This window comes from Adiantum capillus-veneris, chromosome 11 (assembly GCF_014529385.1).
Source record: "Adiantum capillus-veneris isolate H3 chromosome 11, ASM1452938v2, whole genome shotgun sequence".
Classification (NCBI taxonomy): Eukaryota; Viridiplantae; Streptophyta; class Polypodiopsida; order Polypodiales; family Pteridaceae; genus Adiantum; species Adiantum capillus-veneris.
In genome coordinates this window covers 144,857,293-144,877,866 of record NC_140941.1, presented here as the reverse complement: position 1 = coordinate 144,877,866, position 20,574 = coordinate 144,857,293, and the positions used below count along the sequence as shown (strand labels likewise).

Below are 20,574 nucleotides of genomic sequence, written 5' to 3'. Positions count from 1 at the left end.
GGGCCGTCACCCGTGACCCGCGCCGGCCCTGATCCGAGCCGGGCACCTCCATGATAAAAAGCAAAGATGCGAGCCAGACAGGGCTCCCCGATTGACAAAAAGGAAAGATGCGAGCCAGACAGGGCTCTTCAGGACGCGCCCAACCCGCGGGCCGTCACACCGTCAACATGAAAGATGCGAGCCAGACAGGGCTCTTTATAACAAAAACAGAGAAAGACCAAAAACGCGAGGAACCAAGCCAACGGTGTTTGTCGCGCCCCGGCCACTTTTGTGGCCCATGCTGAGCTGAAGACCCATTCAAGTCTACAAAGAGACCACAGGGCCCCGAGCTTGCCCTCCAAACGGCGTCCAAACAGGGACCACTTCGCAAGTGCTACATTGCGACGCACCTTCTCTCCACATTCGGCTTTCAAGAAGCCTCCGCACGGGCCAACGCAGCACGTGGCTCCGCGCACACTGGGTTACCTATTCGGGGAATGCTCAAGTATGGGGAATTCTACTTGGGTGTTCAAAGCATACATTTTCAGCCTTCTGCCAAAACCCCAAAAATACACACACTCACTTTATTCAAAAGTACAAAAACAAAGCATGCCTCCTTACTTGCATTTTGGGAACAGTTTTGTTCACTTGCACTTATATGCACCCCTTTGTCCCCACGGCCTCATGCATAGCCAAGCACTCTTTTCCCTTCGTTCGACGAGGTCGTCGAACTCTCTTCAACCGGGGGTGTATATAAGGGGTATGAGCCTCCCGAGAACGGCCACGGGAGGGGACCCCCCACCTAAACACTGTAGCCTCACTCCACGCACTCGCGCACCGTGGGGACTCCACGCAAGGTTCCCCGGGGCACGCTATGACCCTCCGTCAGTGCGGCGGAGCCTGAGGCTACGTGGGGCTAGGGACCCGGAACGCAAGACCCGCGAAGACCCGCGAAACGCAAACGGCCGTCGACCCATGGAACGCAACCACGCCCGAGCCGGTCCCGTCCGAGCCGGGCCCCCGTGAAGGCAACTTGACCCGAGCCGGTCCTGTCCGAGCCGGGCCCTCCTGAGCCGGTGCCGTCCGCGCCAGGACCCCTTGACACAACACCTCGATCCGAGCCGGTCCCGTCCGAGCCGGGCCCTCCTGAGCCGGTGCCGTCCGCGCCAGGACCCCTTGAAGAAACACCCCGACCCGAGCCGGTCCCGTCCGAGCCGGGCCCAAAACGTCCCCTCCCCGACGCGCCCAAATTCTGGGGCGTCACACTTGGTATCAGAGCAAAAGAAAACGGTCCCTCCCCGACGCGCCCACATTTTGGGACGTCACACTTGGTATCAGAGCAAAGGAAAACGGTCCCTCCCCGACGCGCCCACATTTTGGGGCGTCACACTTGGTATCAGAGCAAAGGAAAACGGTCCCTCCCCGACGCGCCCACATTCTGTGGCGTCACACCAACATTGTAAAAGCCAAAGAATGTTTGTATGTTGCATTGTATAATTCAAGAGAGAGCGCTGAATCATGATGAGCAGTCTAGTACACTGCAGACGGGACGTTAATTAGCTAATTAATTTGGGTGTGGGGCCGGCCTTGCTTCTGTGGGCGGAATGAGATGGCGTAGACCTCCAAGCAGAAGCCAGCATGATGGGCCTGCTATTCCAGCCGAGCACCAAGCAGCCCTTCTCCTCGCACAGCGTGTAGCTGCCATCACAGGAATAGAGGGAAAGAAGCATGCGTGCTTGACCGATGACGTCCTTGAGCGACACCACTTGGAAGCCTGCCCGGCTCATTTGCCTCCTCCACTGATCTCCCCTCTCGTGCCGCTCTGTCCTTTCCAGCCCCTCGCATGCCACGATGTTGCGTATCTCCTCCGCATAATGCAGCCTCTCCACCTTCATCCTCTGCTGCAGCTGGCTCTCACTACTTCCCAAACTCGCCTCCAAAGAATCGAAAATTGCTGAATAGTAATGGAGCGACTCCAAAAACCTACCCAAGAAAAAGGGCCCATTGTGGCTGGCATCCTGCTCAATCAGCGTCATCACTCCCGCACCCAGCCTCTGGAGCCTCTGCAATACCCCCTTCAATGACCCCCTACTGTCGTTCACCACCTTGTGCAGCTGCACTATACTGTTGATTGCCAGTGTTTCACCTTCACGCACCCCCAGTGCCTCTGTGCTCAGTTTGGCTGTGTCAAGTACCTCCCCCATCGCCTTAAACTCCAATGACACCTTCAACGAGCTTGCAAACTCCCTTAGCTCTCTGCCCCAATGTGTCATCTCTGCCAAGCTCTCAATGCCAGTTCCAAATGCAGTAATCCGTACCTCTGGTGGCCCATCCGCCCTTGTTGCAAGTGCCCTTACGAGCCCTGGCCACTGCAGGTTTTGAATCATGCCCAAGTCCACTATGTGAACATGCGTTTTCTTCTCAAAGGCTTGAAGAATTGCCTGATTGGCCGCAAAAAAGCCAAAAGATAAGTATGGACTGCAGTGGTAAAGCTGAATCAGTCCTTCTCTCTTCTCAGAGATGGTAAGTGAAGTGAGAACTCGCACGTGAGGATTGTCTCTGGACATGAGGGCGAGGCGCGTAGAGAGGCCTTCCGCGAAGCAATATGTCACCCTCTGGATAGCATCACCTTTGTAGGAAGCAAGCATGTGTAGCTGATCCAGCAGTGATGCTGCTAAAGGGAGGTCTCTCCACGCAACAGCTTCTGCGCATGCCAACAGTAAATGAACCAATTGGAGGCCTCTGTCTTGAATGATACCATTATATGCCTCCATTTCAGAAGGATAGGCGCAGCTTATGTCTAGCTGTGTTTCAAAGCGGGTGCATCTATAGTATTCTGGGGGGGAGTCCTGATGGTTTGCCAGCCGGTTATCCAAAGAGCATGAAGCATCCTTATAATTAAACATCCTACTTATGTGGTTGTCTTGGTAAGGCGCCACAGCAGGTAGGCGCCTAGAGCGTGGACGTGCGGTCGGCCCACCCACAGGCCTTTTGGGATGGAAGGCGCTATGTTGAGGTAACTGGACCAGCACTTTATAGCAGCTAGAATTCTCGGTAGTAGCTGTTTGTGCATTGTCACAAGCCATAATATTGTCCTCTGTAAGGTTAATGTAACTGTTTATGAGCTCATCTTCATCTTTGGAGTCCATTGAGCTGGGATGAGGTGCATGGGCCGCCTCATGTGGCCTGTGGAATGCATCATAATGATTGCTACTTGCCAGCTGAGGGGAGGAATATTGCGGTAGTAGTGGGTTAAAATCATGGACATTGCGCCAGGAATTAGAGCAAGAGGGCGTGGAGCCACGAGCTGAACCAGCTGCAGGCGTTACTGTGCCTAGTTTTGCTGCAACATCATCATAACGCAGCTGCTCCCCGTAAGCCCAGCAAATGCTAGTGCTTTCCGTCATGTGAGCCGGGGAAGGACGTGCACTTGTGGGCGCTGTGCAGCAGCAGCTATTGTCAACATCAATATGTGATAATTCCTCCTCAGCTGCTGCTGCAATATTAATATCCCACGTATCAGCGAGCAGCTGATCGGTAGCTGTATTGAGGACGAGCTGATGTCGAGGATGATGATGTGCATATAAGCTCATAAATGAGTCAGGGAGGGATTGCGAGCATGATGACCAATAGACATTATCATCATCATCATCGCCATTCATGTGATCCATGACCACGGGAAGATGTGTAAGCGCGTCATCGGAGTACTGATCTGAGTAGGAGATGCAGGACGTCTGCATCGACGATGCTGTAAGGGGTGGAGAAAAGCGGTCGCTCACATCCAGCACAGATGTGGGCTCGGCCGTCAGCCCATATTCATCTTCAACGTCACCTGATCTCATGCTGCAACCCTCATCGTTTGCACATTCGGCTGCATGGATCAGCTGCTCTCTCTGCTTCTTTTGTAGCAGAAGCTCTTTGATGCCTCCTGTCCATGCAACAGATACACCGTCGCAAGCTATACTAAAAGAATCCTGCATATTTAATGCATATGCACGCCAGCGACAGCAGGCGCTGGTGAAACCCACGTTCTCAATGCAGCCAAAGTGATTAAAGCTACTGGACCTAGCTGAACAGAGAGAGAGAGAGAGAGAGAGAGAGAGAGAGATTATATTAAGGAGGGAGGGACGGAGCCGGGGTACAAACCAACGCTGTCGAAGGTCTGCACTCTGCACACTAGTCTGCTCCAAGGCAAGGGATTGCGCCAGTGGCAAATTAGTAGCAGTCGAGAGTAGTTGTAGCCTACACTGGCGTGGAGGAATGCGAAGAAAGGTGGAACATGGAGGGTGTCGACGTTTCTGTTTTCTAGTTCTTGTTTCAAGGCCGGCCGAGCAAGAATCTTTTGTCCCTCGGTTTGAACTTTGGAGGATGGGCCTTTTAAATTTGAGAGTGTTTATTAATCTAAGCATGATAACACGCAACTCTTGGAGAGATCAATGTGTTTTAAGTACACAAAAAGTAACGCAAAATCTTCTTGGGTGTATGCATGATCAAGTGTACCCCTCCCTATCATGACATCCGTCATGCGGATAACTCAACCAGATACCTTCACTCTCGAAGCGCAGCCATGTGATGCGTGTCTTTTTCACGTAGCTCGTCGAGTTACCAAAACGACTCATCATGTAACTCCACAAGTTACGTGACCACTCCACGATGGCAAGAAAGGAATTCTGAGTCTCGGCCACGATGGACCAACCACGTAACTCGCCAAGTTACGTGGTTGTCTTACACATCTATCCACGTTAGATGCACACATAACTCGACGAGTTACATGTATGACAGCATGGCATGTCACTCAAGACCACCGTGGCGATCCAATCAGCATGCTCATTTAACACGATGAGTTACATGGTGACGCGATCGTCGCATAACTCGCGAGTTACCTGAGCGTGTTGATTGGATGTTCGTCATGTAACTCACAATCTGTCATGTAACTCATAGAGTAACGTGTGATCATATGTGCGAATTTGATTTTTTCTTTTTTCAAATTTTAAAGTTTTTGGCCATTTTCAACGGCTCAAAGCTCCCAATCGGCTCTAAGTCTATCTGGGCTCATCTCACATGAAATTGTTCGCCTTGTTGCGTTCTTTGATATTCGTGTGACGCAAATAACGACATCTTGCTTGGATTCTCTTGAAATTAACCTGCAAGTTGACAATTCTTACAAAAACGATGTAAAACAACATTTTCTCATTTTTATGGACAAAACTTTTCCAAAATCCGATCTTAAGACCCAAAAAAAGGGCCCCTAAAGTGTTCCGAGTCAAAATTTGAAACTCAATGAAAACAATTAAAATGAACTCCTAAAGTGTGGACAAACTTTAAAACGACTAAATTTTGCTTTAAACAAGCAATACTTTAAAGCATAGGTCTTCTTATGAGAGAGAGAGAGAGAGAGAGAGAGAGAGATAGAGAGAGAGAGTGATGCAGACGAGCAGGGACCATAGCAACATTTTGTGGCCATAGAATAGTATCTTATCAGTTTGGGACTACATAAATGCTAATTTTCTGTCGCATAGGTCTTTAGCGAGCCCTATGGAAAAAGATTAGCGTTTGCGCAATCTCAGACCGATAAAATTGTAACCTATGGCCATCAAACTTTGTACGGATAAATAATCCATCCTACTCCCTACCCTTGCAATGTTTCATGGCCATCGCTTATCGGCTCGTCGGTTTCGGATTGCGCAAACGCTATTTTTTTTTTACCATGGAGCCCTCAAAAAGCCTTGTGGAAAAAAATTGGTGATTGTGCACTCCCACATGGACGAAACAGTAATCGAAAGCTATGAAACTTTGTAGGGGTGCGTAATGCACTATACACCCACCTATGCAAAGTTTCATGACCATCAAATATCGTCTTGCCCATCTGGGGCTGCACAATCATCAATTTCTTACCACAAAGCTTGTTGAAGATTCTATGGCAAAAAAATTATGTTTACGCAGCCCCAGACTGGCGAGACAGTAAGCGATGTCCATGAAACTTTGTAGAGGTGGGTAACAAGGTACAATATCCATCGCTACAAAGTTTCATGGTCTTTTGATATCGTTTCGCCCCGATGTGGGATCGCACAAATTTCAATTTTTGCCATAGCGTCCTCAGTTAATCCTCTGGCAAGAAATTGATGATTGTGTAGCCGCAGACCGCGAGATGATAACGATGGCCATGAAACTTTACAAGGGTGGATAATGTATTTTAATCTTCATCCTTGCAAAGTTTCATGGCCATTGCTTATTGCCTCGTTGGTTTAGGATTACGCAAACACCAAATTTTTGCAATAGAACTCGCTAAGGACCATATGGCAAGAAATTGGTGTTTATGTAGTTCCGGACCGACAAGATGGAAACCTATGGTCATGAAACTTTGTAGAGGTACGTAATATACTCTATTCCATGTCTCTCCAAAGTTTTATGATCATCGCTTATCGTCTTGGCTATCTGGGACTCCAAAATCGTCAATTTCTTACAATAAGGCTCGTTGAGGGCCCTATGGCAAAAAATTGCATTTGCGCATCCCTAGACAAGGGAGACTATAAGCAATGGCCATGAAAATTTGCAGAGGAGGGTAACAAGGTGCAGTATTCACCGTTGCAAAGTTTCATGGCCTTTTGTTACCATCTCATTGGTGTGAAACTAGCCAGATGCCCATGGATTTTATATTAATGTAATCGCACGTTTTTTTTTAAATCACAGTGTTATAAATTACCAAAATTTTCACTTCACAACTCTTCACATTAAAAAAAAAGGACAATGTGATCTAAAGCGAACATGGCAGGCTAGTTGGATTTGCTCATTGATACAACGATCTAGCCCCTCAAGCACCATCGGGATCACTACGTGCATAGATTGTCAAGACGTGCAACTCGATGGGCCCTCATGCCACTATAGAAGGGGGGCCTGAGGGGCTCCTATTCTCTTCACAATTTCTAAGCTTCCTAGCCTTGAGAACTTCCAAGCTGTCTTGAGCTCTGCCAAGCTGTTGGAATTAGGGTTGTAGAGAAACACACACAGCTTGGAGAAGAAGAAGGAAGCTCAAGGCACACATTAGAGAGTGTGTTACTTGGTGTGCAATGGAAAGATAGATAGCCCTAGAGTGATGGGCGTATATACAATGCACGGGGGAAAAAACCTCCTAAAGAGGGAAAAAATGCCCTGACGGTCCTAGTGTGTTCACACGCATCACTACCACATGTATATGGTAACAAATCCCCCCTGGAGTGATGCGGTGAAAGAGAGATGGCACATGAGTAAAGGGAAGTGCCATGCCCTGAGAACATGATCAGTCCACAAAGGGGAGTAATCCCAAAGCTTTGCGGAAAGCTTCTCACTTCTCACGAGACAATGCCTTTGTGAAAAGATCTACAAGGTTGTTCTGTGTTGGCACATAAGCCAAGCTGATCTCTCCTGCCGAGAGCCTCTCCCTGACATAGGGGTAATGCACCTGAATGTGCTTTGTGCGAGCCTGAAAAACTGGGTTCCTCTCAACTGTCAATGCGCTCTGACTGTCAGTGTAGATAGTGTTAGCAGTGTCCTGTCCAACACCCAAATCAGCCATAAGGCGTCTCAACAATACACACTCAATCGTAGCTGTGAAGACTGCCCTGCACTCAGCCTCACAACTCGAAGTAGCCACAGTAGGTTGCTTCTTGCTCAACCATGATATACATGAACTGCCAAGCATGAAACAAAAACCACTTGTGGACACTCGCGTGTCAAAACAACTAGTCCAATCTGAGTCCGAAAAAGCATGTAAATCTGGCGGCAATGATCCCCTTTGGGATTAAACAAGCCAAGATGTAAAGTGCCACTAAGGTAGCAAAAAATCCTCTTGACAGCCTGCCGATGCTTAGACCCTGGGCTATGCATAAATCTACTGGCCTGTGAGACTGCAAACTAAATATTTGGCCTCGTGTTGCATACATAAATGAGGCAACCAATAGCAATTTGGTAAAGAGTGACATCAGTAGGATCGCCAGAATCATGTAGACTCAACTTCAAACCTGTTTCCATGGGAGTGGCAATAGGTTTGCAAGCCTCAAGTCCAAAATTACATAGCAATGTCTGTATGTAACTTTTCTGACACAAGGCAATACCACCATCACACTGCTGAAACTATATCACTACAAGAGGTACTTAATAGTAGCGATGCTCAAACATGAAAAACCACGGCGTCGCTCTAGGCGTCACTATGAGTGTCGCTATGTTACTTGTAACATAGCGACGCTCATAGCGACGCCTATAGCGACGTCGCAAGGGCTAAAAAAAATAACCGAGAGCGTTCGAAAACTCAGATCTAAGTTTTCGACGCGCGCTCAAGCAAACAAGGTAACGCGCACTCTCCCTCTCTCTCTCTCTTTCTTACACACACACACACACACACACACACACACACACACACACACACACACACACACACACACACACACACACACACACACACACACACACACACACACGAGGAGAGGAAGGAGAGCCAGGTATGCTCCTTCCCTCTCCTCACTCTCATGTTCCCTTCCCCTCTTTCTCTCTCCTCCTCTCTCTCTCTCTCTCACACACACACACACATTGTGTTTTTGAGAGAGAGAGAGAGATAGAGAGAGAGAGAGAGAGAGAGAGAGAGAGAGAGAGAGCACAAGCATAAACAAAAAATGCACACACACATGTATAAACAAAGAATGCACACACACATTGAGAGAGGAAACGAGAGAGAGCATGCATAAACCAAAAACGCACACACACATGCATAAACAAAGAATGCAGACACACATTCACACAGAGAGAGAGAGAGAGAGAGAGAGAGAGAGAGAGAGAGAGAGAGAGAGAGAGAGAGAGAGAGAGAGCACGAGCATAAACAAAAAACGCACACACATATGCATAAACAAAGAATGCACACACACATTGAGAGAGGAAACGAGAGAGAGAGCATGCATAAACCAAAAACGCACACACACATGCATAAACAAAGAATGCACACACACATTGAGAGAGGAAGAGAGAGAGAGAGAGAGAGAGAGAGAGAGAGAGAGAGAGAGAGAGAGAGAAGAAGAAGAAGAAGAAGAAGAAGAGAGTATTAACATCGTAGGAAACTATCCCAAGAGACCTTAAAGATCTAGTCGACATGAGTTGAACTCAAGACCTGTTATTCATGAGGGAAATGGCATAACCAATCTATCACACTTCGGTGATAGAAAAGTTATACCATTTTTCTCCTTTTTTTATTGGCGTGCACACACACCCACACACACACACACCCGAGAAGAAGAGAGTTTAATTTAACGTCGTAGGAAACTAATTAAAGAGACCTAAAGATCTAGCCGACGAGAGTTGAACTCAAGACCTGTTATTCAAGAGGAAAATGGCATAACCAATCTACTACACTTGGGTGATAGCAAGGTTATACCATTTTTCTCTTTTTATTGGCACACACACACACACACACACACACACACACACACACACACACACACACACAAGAAGAAGAGAGTTTTAACGTCGTAGGAAACTATCCCAAAACACGTTAGAGATTAGGACTTACGTTAAATTAAATTTAGGTTTATTTAAGTTAAATTAAATTAGATTTAGGTTTATTTTTAGTTAGATTTACATTTGATTAGATTTAGGTTTATTTACGTTAGATTTAGATTTACGTTATATTAGATTAGATTTAGGTTTATTTACGTTATTTACCTGTTATTGAAGAGGGAATTGGCATAACCAATCTACCACACTTGGGTGACAGAAAGGTTATACCATTTTCTTCTTTTTATCGTTTAAGATAAGGTTAGATTTAGATTTTCTTGTAGGCGCAACTCAGAAAGCCGTCGACGCTTGTTAGAAATGGCGAGAAAATTTTCTGCGCTCACAGCCTTGACAGTCCATGCGGACCAGCAATTCCACCTGCATGTTCGACTACTGCTACCATACAATAAGCCGTCATGATCAGCTAATGGAAGAGCAAATTGAGCCTACACAGAAATTAGTGATGCAAGATGACGATTCCAAGGGTCACACACACGCACACACACACACACACCACATCGCGTCAAATCTAGAGTAAGAATTAAGTGCCTTGAGCAGACATCAGCTACATTGCAAGAATGACGTACCTGCATGCTACAAACAAAGATCTACTGTGAAAAGATGTTAAGATGCTGTGAAATGCTACAGCTAGAGAAGAGGCAAAGGGGTTTTGTCCACTACATGCAGTATCATGTAGACGTGGGTGTGTAGATTTCTTGTACCCACAAATATAGGCATTGACCAATAAAGACGAGATTATAACCCGGTGGTTCTGATCTCCGTGCACCTCTAGACCGAGGTGTGCGGGGATTGGACATGCCTAGAGAATGTGAGGTAGTTGAGAGAGAGAGAGAGAGAGAGAGAGAGAGAGAGAGAGAGAGAGAGAGAGAGAGAGAGAGACGAAGAATGCGAATAGAAGATTAAATTTGTTATCCAGGTTATAAGATTTTTACTCTCATTATGAGTAGTGACGAGGATGTGGTGCCGTCCAACCAAAACACCTATCTCTCAACGAGGATCTTATGTCCTTGTAATCATTGCAAGCATGCTGTGCTACGGACAAGACGCGTTCCTTTGCAGCACGCTCGCGAATTTGGCGAGTTCGATCCATCTATTATAGATCAAGTTGTTGCCAATTATGACTCGTCGGACTCTGACACTGGCCAACATGTAGCAATCTTGCAATCCAATAGACGTGTTCGCAGGTGCTTTGGTCAAGCAGCATATGTGAGGCCACACGATGTAGCCTCTGACAGCTCGGGGGATGATCATACAGACCACATTCCCAACGAGGCAATGTTTGAGCCCGAGATTGATGAAATGATCGAGACGATCATGGATTCAGAAAGGCTTATCTACGATGATATGAAAAGTGAAGCCGATACGCCATTGTATAATGGAGCACGTGTGTCTAGATTGAAAGCGCTCCTAGTTCTTCTCAACATGCAAGAAAAGTTTGGATGGAGTGACACTAGCGTCACAACGCTTTTTAGGTGATCTATTACAATTAGTTTACTTTAATAAAACTCTAAATGTATAATGATCTGATAGATTTTTACACAATTGTACCGTATTTTTATGTTGTGTAGATTGCTCAAAGAGCACATACTACTAGCTGATAATGTGATGCCAGATTCCTGAGAGGAAGCAAGAAAGATTTTGCGAAACTTGGGGATGGATTACAATTCGACCAACGCTTGTCCTAATGACTGCATTCTTTTCAGAGGGGAATACATAGACATGGAGAAGTGTCCGAAATGTGATTCCGAAAGATATTGAGTAGATCTCCACGGAACAAAAATTCCGTAAAAGGTTATGCGACATTTTTCTCTGCTTCCTCGCATCAAGCATTTCTTCGAATGTAAGTCCATGGCCGCCCTAGCATCATGGCATGAAGAGAATAAATCTTCGGATGGTGTGCTACGGATTACTGCAGATTGTGCAACCTGGAAACATATAGATGGAACATGGTCAGATTTTGCCAGGGAAGCTCAAAATTTGTGCTTAGGCCTGGCTATGGATGGCATAAATCCATTTGGTCAAAGATCAACATCTTACAATGTATGGCCTGTTGTCATCGTCAACTACAACATTCCCCCGTGGTTGACTACGAAGAAGGGGACCTATGGCTAAGCTTGATTGTGCCGGGCGATATAAAGTGAAGAATATGGATGTGTATCTTCGTCCACTATTGGAAGAGCTACAACAATTGTGGATTGGCATAGAAGTGGTGGATATGAGCCGACACACAGGTCGACAGAATGCTTTGATCAGAGTGTGGACCATGCATGACTATCCCGGACTAACAGAATGCTCAGGTGATCTATTTACACTCCTCACTCAGACACTGTAAATCTTGGTTTTTCTCAAGCTGATCTATTATCATGTGTATACATGCAGGGCTTCAAACAAGCGGATACAAAGTATGTGTCACATGTGGACCTAGACTGAATGCACGTAGGGTGCCCTCATTGAAGAAGCAAATCTACGAAGGTCATCAAGCGTATCTTCCAGAGAATCATGTGTTACGCGACGGCTTTTTGGGAAGAGAGCCACCGAGGATGTCTGCACAAGCATGGTTAGAGCAGAAGGAGATGTGTGATGACGGATTACCTCCAGGGATGAAGAGACTATCTCTATGGTACGAGTTACCATACTGGCCCCGACTCATGATCAATCACTTGCTCGATCCAATGCACATATTCAAGAATGTGGGTAATCTACTATGGGACCATCTAACCAGCAAGAAAGATACTTTGGGAGCCAGAGTTGACATTATAAACGTGGATCATATGGAGCAATATTGGCCGCAAACAGCGTCCGATGGATCGATAAAAATCCCTAAAGCACCATGGATTTTCATAGGAGCCCAAGAACGCAAAGTAAAAGAGACCATTCGATCTTTGCAGACCCCCACTGGCGTAATGCACTCGCTCCAAACGTGTTTTACTAAAGAAGGAAAGCTTACCGGTTTAAAGTCAAACAACTGGCATAAAATGTGTCAGGTATGTTCATAGTGGAGTATATCATAGTGGAAATTGTGTAACAAATTCATGTGTGGACTTTAATATCATTGTTGCACGTGTTTTGCAGTTTATTTTATTGGTTGCCATTGAGGGATGTTTGTCTCTTGACGTCCGTAACACAATATACAAACTTGCGAAGTTGGTGCAATGGATCTCACAAAAGGAGATCAACGTAGACTCCATACCATTCGCCAAACTAAACGCTGGCGAAGGTTGTGTGCATGTTTGAGAAACATTTTCCTACTACCATGCTAACCATTCAGGTGCATCTTCTTGTTCACATAGTTGATGAGGTGGAAATATCTAGCACAGTACATTCCAGATGGATGTTCTTTTTAGAACATTTCATGAAAACGCTCAAGGGATATGTGCGTCAGAAGGCACGTTCGGAAGGTAGCATGGCAGAAGGTTGGCTGGTATCAGAGTCCCTAGTGTACATTGGAGAGTGGCTAGACGGATTCGATAAAGCCCTGGACACGCTATTGCGAACCATAGATGATGAGCGCATATCTGGGATTGTCATGTGCAATCTTGGTGTTGAGAAGAAGATGACGGAAGATCTAGGGGCTAAAATTAACCGATTTTGCATGCTTCACAATCCAGTTATGCAGAAGTGGATTTCACAATATGAGGATGCAAAGCAAGAGCAACAAAGGGCACAAATCGAGTGGAGACGGGGAAGACGACCACCGATGCACTATCCGATGGGTCTGGAGAGCCTACCAACATTCATGAGCTTAAGATGGTTGCACAACCAATTGAAAAAGCGCACAACAGTGCGGTGAAGAAGTGACTGAGGAAGAGTGGGAGTACTCTAGGAGTTTGCAATGTACGACTAGTAACTTTCTAGATGTTTGAACGGCCACTCATAATCTTTGTTGGTTGTAGTAAAAGTCATACACAACAGCATGGTGTAAAGGTCGACATTTTAGGGTGGAACGGATCGACAAAAAGCGTTTTACTCAAGATTATGGAATCATGGCAAAATTTGAACACTCTAGTCGACGACGGTCCTCTGATGCAGATCCTGTGGTGGCGGAACTCACTTACCTCGGCACGCTACAAGAGATTTTGAGGATCGATTATAGAGGATTTTTTGTCGACTTGTTCGACGTGCAATGGTTCAAGATAATCATGGAGGGTCGCAACGCTACTGTGCGTAGAGGAGAGTTTGGTTTTCTTGAGGTGGATTCAAATAAGAAATGGACTGACCTAAGAGACACTTTCATACTACCCGATCATTGTGAACAACTAAGTATGTAAATAGTTAACATCCCATTTTAGAATTTATGTGCTTGGAAGCTCTTATGTAAGTTATGTGGCTCTGGGAGGTGATATTTCATCCTACAAAGTCTGCATCAAACTGGTGGTACGTCATAGAGGTAGCCCCTCGTAGTGCACGGACGTATGAAGGCTACCATGTGAAAATCACAACGGCATCAATGGAGGAGATAGGAGAAGATGCTCAGTCAGAAGCCGTGGAGGTGGTGCTAGACGAACATCAAGCTGCTACTCTCTATGGGGTGCATGCAGAGGATCTACAAAATGAAACACAGGATATCTGTTGAAACGGAGAGCTCTATATAGATATAGGAAGTTATGCTGAGCTATGCGAGGATGAAAGAGAGATCTCTTAAAGCCATAAATATTGTATTTGAACAATTTTGCTCCGTTTTGTAAATTCAGAGTTATGCACTTGCCTCTTCCATCACTCACGTTGAATAGAAGAAGAACGCTTTCTGTTGCTGCTAGCCTTTGAGCATTCCAAAGCTACAAGCACCTTCAAGTTCTTGTACGATTCTCCGTTTTGAACAATTTTGCTCCGTTTTGTAAAACTCTGGCTCTCTAAGTACCTTCCATGTTGTATAACGCTCTTTTGATTTTGCGCTCACATCTTGGGCAATCCATGGCCACATGCAGCTCCACCACCTGGTTTTTCGACTGTGAGATTTGATTGTGTGCGCTCTCTCTCTCTCTCTCTCTCTCTCTCTCTCTCTCTCTCTCTCTCTCTCTCTCTCTCTCTCTCTCGATTGAAAATTCATAGTTATGCACTTGCCTCTTCCATCACTCAGGTGGAATAGAAGAAGAACTCTCTAGTGGTGGCGGTGGCGGTTGTTGTGGGGGTGCCGCCATCGATGCTTCGACAACGCCTCGTGTTCGACGAGGCTCTTTACCCTCCATTTCTTTGCCCGTCCCGACACCAGCCACGACATCGCCATTGACACCAGGTTTTGCGCGGCTGACTGCCGTTCCTAGGAGCTACACACCACTAGCTACTCCACCAGGAGTCACTCCAGTGGACACTCCTCGCTTCGGGGCTCAGACTCCAGTGGAGACACCTGGCGTCCGTGCCCCCATTGACACGCCGCTAGAGACCCCTACCGGGACACCTAGGTTCACGCGTCAGCGACGAGAGGGCTTGCCTTACTCCATCGACTTTAGCGGCGGCATCATCTTGGATGATGAAGGCAAGAAGGTGATTTTGCGCATGCACGGTCTTTGCTCTCAGGTGTTTAGAAACTACATACTAAACATCTGGAGTGAAGTACAAAATGAATTAAAATACAGAGTCATCAGCATGCTTCATGACGAGTTTTCCGTTCCAACACGGGATGACCGCTTCAATGAAGATGTGATGAAGGTTCGAATGCGCGAATACTGCAAGCATAAGCGTTCCAAAGTGCAAAAAGCAATCAAGCATGGGTGGAGCAGACCAGATTGGCTAGCCAAAGAAGGTTGGAAGCATGCGAAGAAACAAGCATGCGAGAATCCCGACAAGTGGAAGCAACAAAAGGAGGCAGCTAGAGCGCGAGTAGAGGCAGGGAGCTCGCACCACTTGGGGAGCGGCGGGTGGGCATCATTTGAAGCTGATTTTGTAAGTGTTTTCGCATCTATGTTTGATAGTTTAGGGTTTATGGGATTTTAAATTCTAACATAATGAATTCTTTGTATGTTTTGACAGTGGTCGTTTACAGGACGTGATCCCACACCGTATGAGCGTGAGTATGCAGGCAGGAAGGGCTTAAACGCCCTTATAGACATCGTGAGTTCTCACGGCGACATGGTTAGTATTAGGGTTTATTCTTTTCTATTTATTGTATTGTTTTATAAACGTCGCTATATGTTTATACTTACAAAAAGCTATCTTATTGTTTTTTTTGCAGAATCCGAAAGATACTCCCCTTGGACGCGATGAGACGTCTGATTAGACGACGTCAGTTTAGCCATAGCTAGATAGCATTAGTTTCTTTTTGTCATAGCTTATGTATCATGAGATGACTTTTATACGTCTTTTTGAAAACCATGTATATTTTTTAAATAATGACAATGGTTTGTAACTATTACATTTGCAAAGATTAACAATCAAGTGATTTTGCCTATGTGTACAATTGTCATTGATTTACTTTCATCAATTCACGCTTGTCAGTTTTGTATCTTTATTTTGCAAACAATACGTATTATGGATGATGGAGTTAATGATTATATTGTCTTGTGGGTGACTATTTTGGGTCTATATTTACCTTTTCACTTTTTTTCAAAGGTAGATAGACAAATGAAACATTCAATATGGTTGATGGGTGGCAGGGCATTCAATGCACTGCCACCAAATTTTTTTCCTCTCGAGCGTCGCTATGACCGTCGCTATATAAGGCTCTGCAGCGTCGCTATAAGCATCGCTATTGATGGCTCTGTAGCATCGCTATAAGCGTCACTATTGATGGCTATGGAGCGTCGCTATAGTCGTCGCTATATAGCGACGTTTATAGCGACTGTCATAGCGACGCTTATAGCGATGTCCTCGTATCGACGCTCATAGCGACGCCGGGGGTTATAAAAACCCAGTGTATTTCTGTCGCTAAAAGCGTCACAAGAGCACACAACCTCTTGTAGTGTATGCCCAAATAATGATGCAACAACCCCAAATCTTTCATCTTGAAAGTAGCATTCAAATCAGCCTTAAATTCAACAATATGTCTCTCATTTGGTCCAGTGATCAACAAATCATCTACATAAAGAACCACAATGAGAAGTACATCACCCTCACGCTTTACATACAATGTGCTTTCTATTGGACTGTTATGAAAGCCTTGTTTGACCAAATGAGTGTCAGCTTTCTCATACTAAGATGGAGGAGAGTGCTTCAACCCATACAAAGCCTTGTTACATTTGCACACTTTGTCCTCTTGTCCTTTCTCGACAAAGCGAGGCTCCGTTACATAAACTTCCTCAAATATGTCACCATTCAAGAAAGCAGTAACAATGTTTGATTGATGTACATCCCAACCAAAATGAGCTGCCAATGCACATAGAAAACGCACAATAGTTATACGACAAGTGGGAGAAAAGGTCTCTTCATAATCTATGCCTTTTTGCTGTGCATAACCCTTTGCAACAAGTCGAGCCTTATGTCAATCGATCTCACCATCTAGCTTGGGTTTCAACTTGTAAACCCACTTCGTACCAATGGCCTTTTTGCTAGGAGGCAAATCACATAAAGTCCATGTGTCATTTTCTATAAGTGCATCATATGCTGATTGCCTGGCAGCCATCCAATTTTTTGAATTCTGTGCTTCATCAAAAGACAGAGGCTCCTCAACATCATGTAAGCTAGACACAGCCAAAGCATAACAATCTGATGCATAAGATGCATGGCGAGAGCCTGAACGAGTACGACTAGACAAAGGTGCATCCAATTTACTGTCACGCAAAGTGTGCACCAGCCATTTTGGCATACCTCTAGCCTGCTCATTTTCAGCCCTTTCCTCATCAAGTACATCATGTACATCTGCATCAGTATTAGGCTGATCTATAACATTTTTAGAAACCCCCATAGACTGTACATTTGCCTCATTGGAACTTACATTAGTATTTCCACCACTGAAAAGAGGCAACAAAGTGTCATAAATGTCTTGTGAGCGTACATTACTGTCTCTAGTACATGACAGCAAGGGCTGAACAGAATCTTCCAAAAACACTACATCTCGTGAAACCATAATACGTTTTGTTTGCGGATGATACAACCTATAACCTTTGCTTTCAGCACTATAACTAACAAAAATACATTTGACAACCTTATCATCCAATTTTCTGCGTTGTGTTTGTGGCACCAAAGCATATTCCAAACATCCAAAAACACACATGTGCTCAATAGAAGGTTTTCTATCATGCCATGCTTCATATGGAGTAATAGACTGCAAAGATTTCATAGGAGACCTGTTTAGTACATAAGTGGCACACATGATGGCCTCAAGCCAAAAAGAATGCGGCAAAGCTTGACTTTTGACCAAACATCATGCCACTTCCGTAAGTGACCTATTTTTCCTCTCAGCAACACCATTTTGCTGAGGTGTATAAGGCACTGTACGTTGGTGTTTTATCCAACGACTAGCGAGAAATGCATTGAATTGCCCCCCCTTGATCGGAACGGAGGGTGCCGATAGTACATTTTGCGACATTTTCAGCCATAGCCAGAAATTTTTTGAAGGACATAAAAACTTTGGACTTCGCTTTAAGCAGAAATACCGATGCATGCCTGGAGTAATCATCAATGAAAGTCATGAAGTAAAGGTAATTGCCCAAGGACGGAGTTTGCATGGGCCTCAAATATCACTATGCACAAGCTGCAACCTGCATGTGGCCCGAACTGAACCATCCTTTGGAAACTTAGAATGCTGCATCTTACCCAAAATACAACCTTCACAAACATGTTTGACAAGTGTTTCAAGAGGCGGCAAAAAAGCAACTATATTAGAATTTTGCAAACGCAACAAACTGGCAAAATTCAGATGACCAAACCGTGCATGCTAAAGTTTTGCATATGAAATAGCCCTTGAATCTGCAATTGCATTTGCAAAATTTAGTCCACACTTGTTACACAAAGTGAGCTTATACAGTCCACGACACAAAAGCTCAGATGCAACAATTTCATCACCAAAATTGAGATCATGGACTGCACATATGTCATACACAAATTTGACTACAAGTCCAAGTTAGCAAGTGCAGATAGAGATAAAAGATTCTTCTGGATCCTAGGTACATAAAGTGCATCAACAAGTGTGAAAGAACTGCCATTAGTAGCAGTAAGCACAATCTTTCCAACTCCCTGAACCAGATAAGAGGCATTGTTGGCACAAGTGACTGAATTCCCATGAGGAAAAGACTCAAGAGAGGTGAACAATTCACGATGTGAGGTAATGTGGTTTGTAGCACCACTGTGGAAATATCACACATGTGAATCTGCAGCAACTGACATGCATGCATCATGGACCGCAGGATTGTAAGTGCACTCTGCACTAAAAGCCCATTCTACATCAACATCAGCATTACAATCTTCTTTTACAGAAGACTCAACAATGGCGGTATTTGTAGTGGAACCACCCTCTTTCTTCTTAGCCTCTTTGGCCTTTAACTTAGGACACTGCTTGATCAAGTTATCATTAGCTTTACAATAATGTCAACGCATCTTCTTTTTGCCCTTATCACCAGAATTGCCAGACGATGTGTTGCCAGCAGCAGCATTGGGAACAAAAGTTTTACCACTCGCAGCAGAACCACAAGAAGTGGATGCATTGCTGTTACCACCCTTTCTTTGATAAGCAATAAAAGCCTGTTCAACTGCACGCTGTCTAGTCCTGTTTTTTCTGGAAAGTGACTCTTGCAATAGTAATGTGCATAATGCATCAAACTTGACAACTTATGGATTTTCTTGGGTCATAAGTCTCCAAGTACTAGCAAAAGTCTGGTAAGAATTTGGTAAGGCATCAAGAACAGTCTGCACAAGGGAACTGTCTGAAATGACTTCACCTGGCAGAAATAAGTTGCTCATAGATATCCTTGACACTAGCAAGGAAAGTGTCCATATCATCTTCCTCATGCATAATCTTTGACTCTAGCTCTTTACGCAGCAAGCAATTTTAGCCTCATTGCGACTGCATAAAGACCAGCGAAAATATCCCAAGCCTGTTTTGCAGATTTTGCTGAATGGATGTGAGGAACAATGGTGCACTTCACAGAAAACACAATCAATGCATGAGCCTGTGCATCCTTTACATCCCAACGAGCTTGTTCTGCCGTAGGCAAAACAACTCTAATAGCAGCAATCCTTGCAGCAAGACCTGCAACATCCTGAGAACCAGGACGTACATCAATGCCCTACACAATATTCCAGACGTCCTGACACAAGAACGTGTTGCATCATGTAAGCCCACATAGGGTAATTGTCCCCATCCAACCTGTCCTCAGCAGCAAACATCTTGAAGATATCTATGTTGTTGTCAGCCATGGTAAATGCTGCACACCTGATGTGAAAACTGCCCCAAAATAGGAGAAACGGAGTGGGAACAACACGTGCTATATAGCACAAACCATAGAAGACTGTAAGGCACCTGTTATGCAAAAAACGGCACTGACAAAAATTCTGCACAAAATGACGAAATTACCTGTGTAGACTTGCATGTAGTGGAAACGGAGGCTGAAATGATGCCAAATCAAAAATCTCACTGTAATCATAGAAAGTGAGCAAGCGTGTGCTAGAGCAGCTGGCGAATAACCTCGAAAGGACGTAACCTGCTCTGATATCAATTATTGGAATTAGGGTTGCAGAGAAACACACACAGCTTGGAGAAGACGAAGGAAGCTCAAGGCACACAATAGAGAGTGTGTTACTTGGTGTGCAATGGAAGATAGATAGCCCTAGAGTGATGGGCATATATACAATGCATGGGGGAGAAAACCTCCTAAAGAGGGAAAAAATGCCCCGGCGGTCCTAGTGTGTTCACACACATCACCACCACATGTATATGGTAACACAAGCTTTCCCAAGCCAACCAAAAATTAATGGTATAATCCTTTGCTTAATGATGCCCTAGTCTTTAAGTTAGGTTCATGGTTGCAAAAAATGTTGTTAGTTTCATTAAATGAAATTCTTATCTATTATAAAATTTCAAGTTATCTTGTCTGTCAAAATCACGAAACATGTTATCATTGTAGCATAGATGGAACCTATGGAAACAAAGGAATTTAAAACAAAGAACATAACTCTCATGGTCACATA

General features: G+C 44.9%; 1 protein-coding gene across 1 annotated transcript; it reads right to left on the bottom strand.

The window, feature by feature from the left end:
- Nucleotides 1-1,500: 1,500 nt before the first annotated feature.
- Nucleotides 1,501-4,278, bottom strand: LOC147448155 (uncharacterized). Its single transcript, XM_086524506.1, has one exon. The coding sequence runs from the start codon at nucleotides 3,957-3,959 to the stop codon at nucleotides 1,536-1,538; it is 2,424 nt and encodes an 807-aa protein (XP_086380632.1). The 5' UTR covers nucleotides 3,960-4,278; the 3' UTR covers nucleotides 1,501-1,535.
- Nucleotides 4,279-20,574: the final 16,296 nt, after the last annotated feature.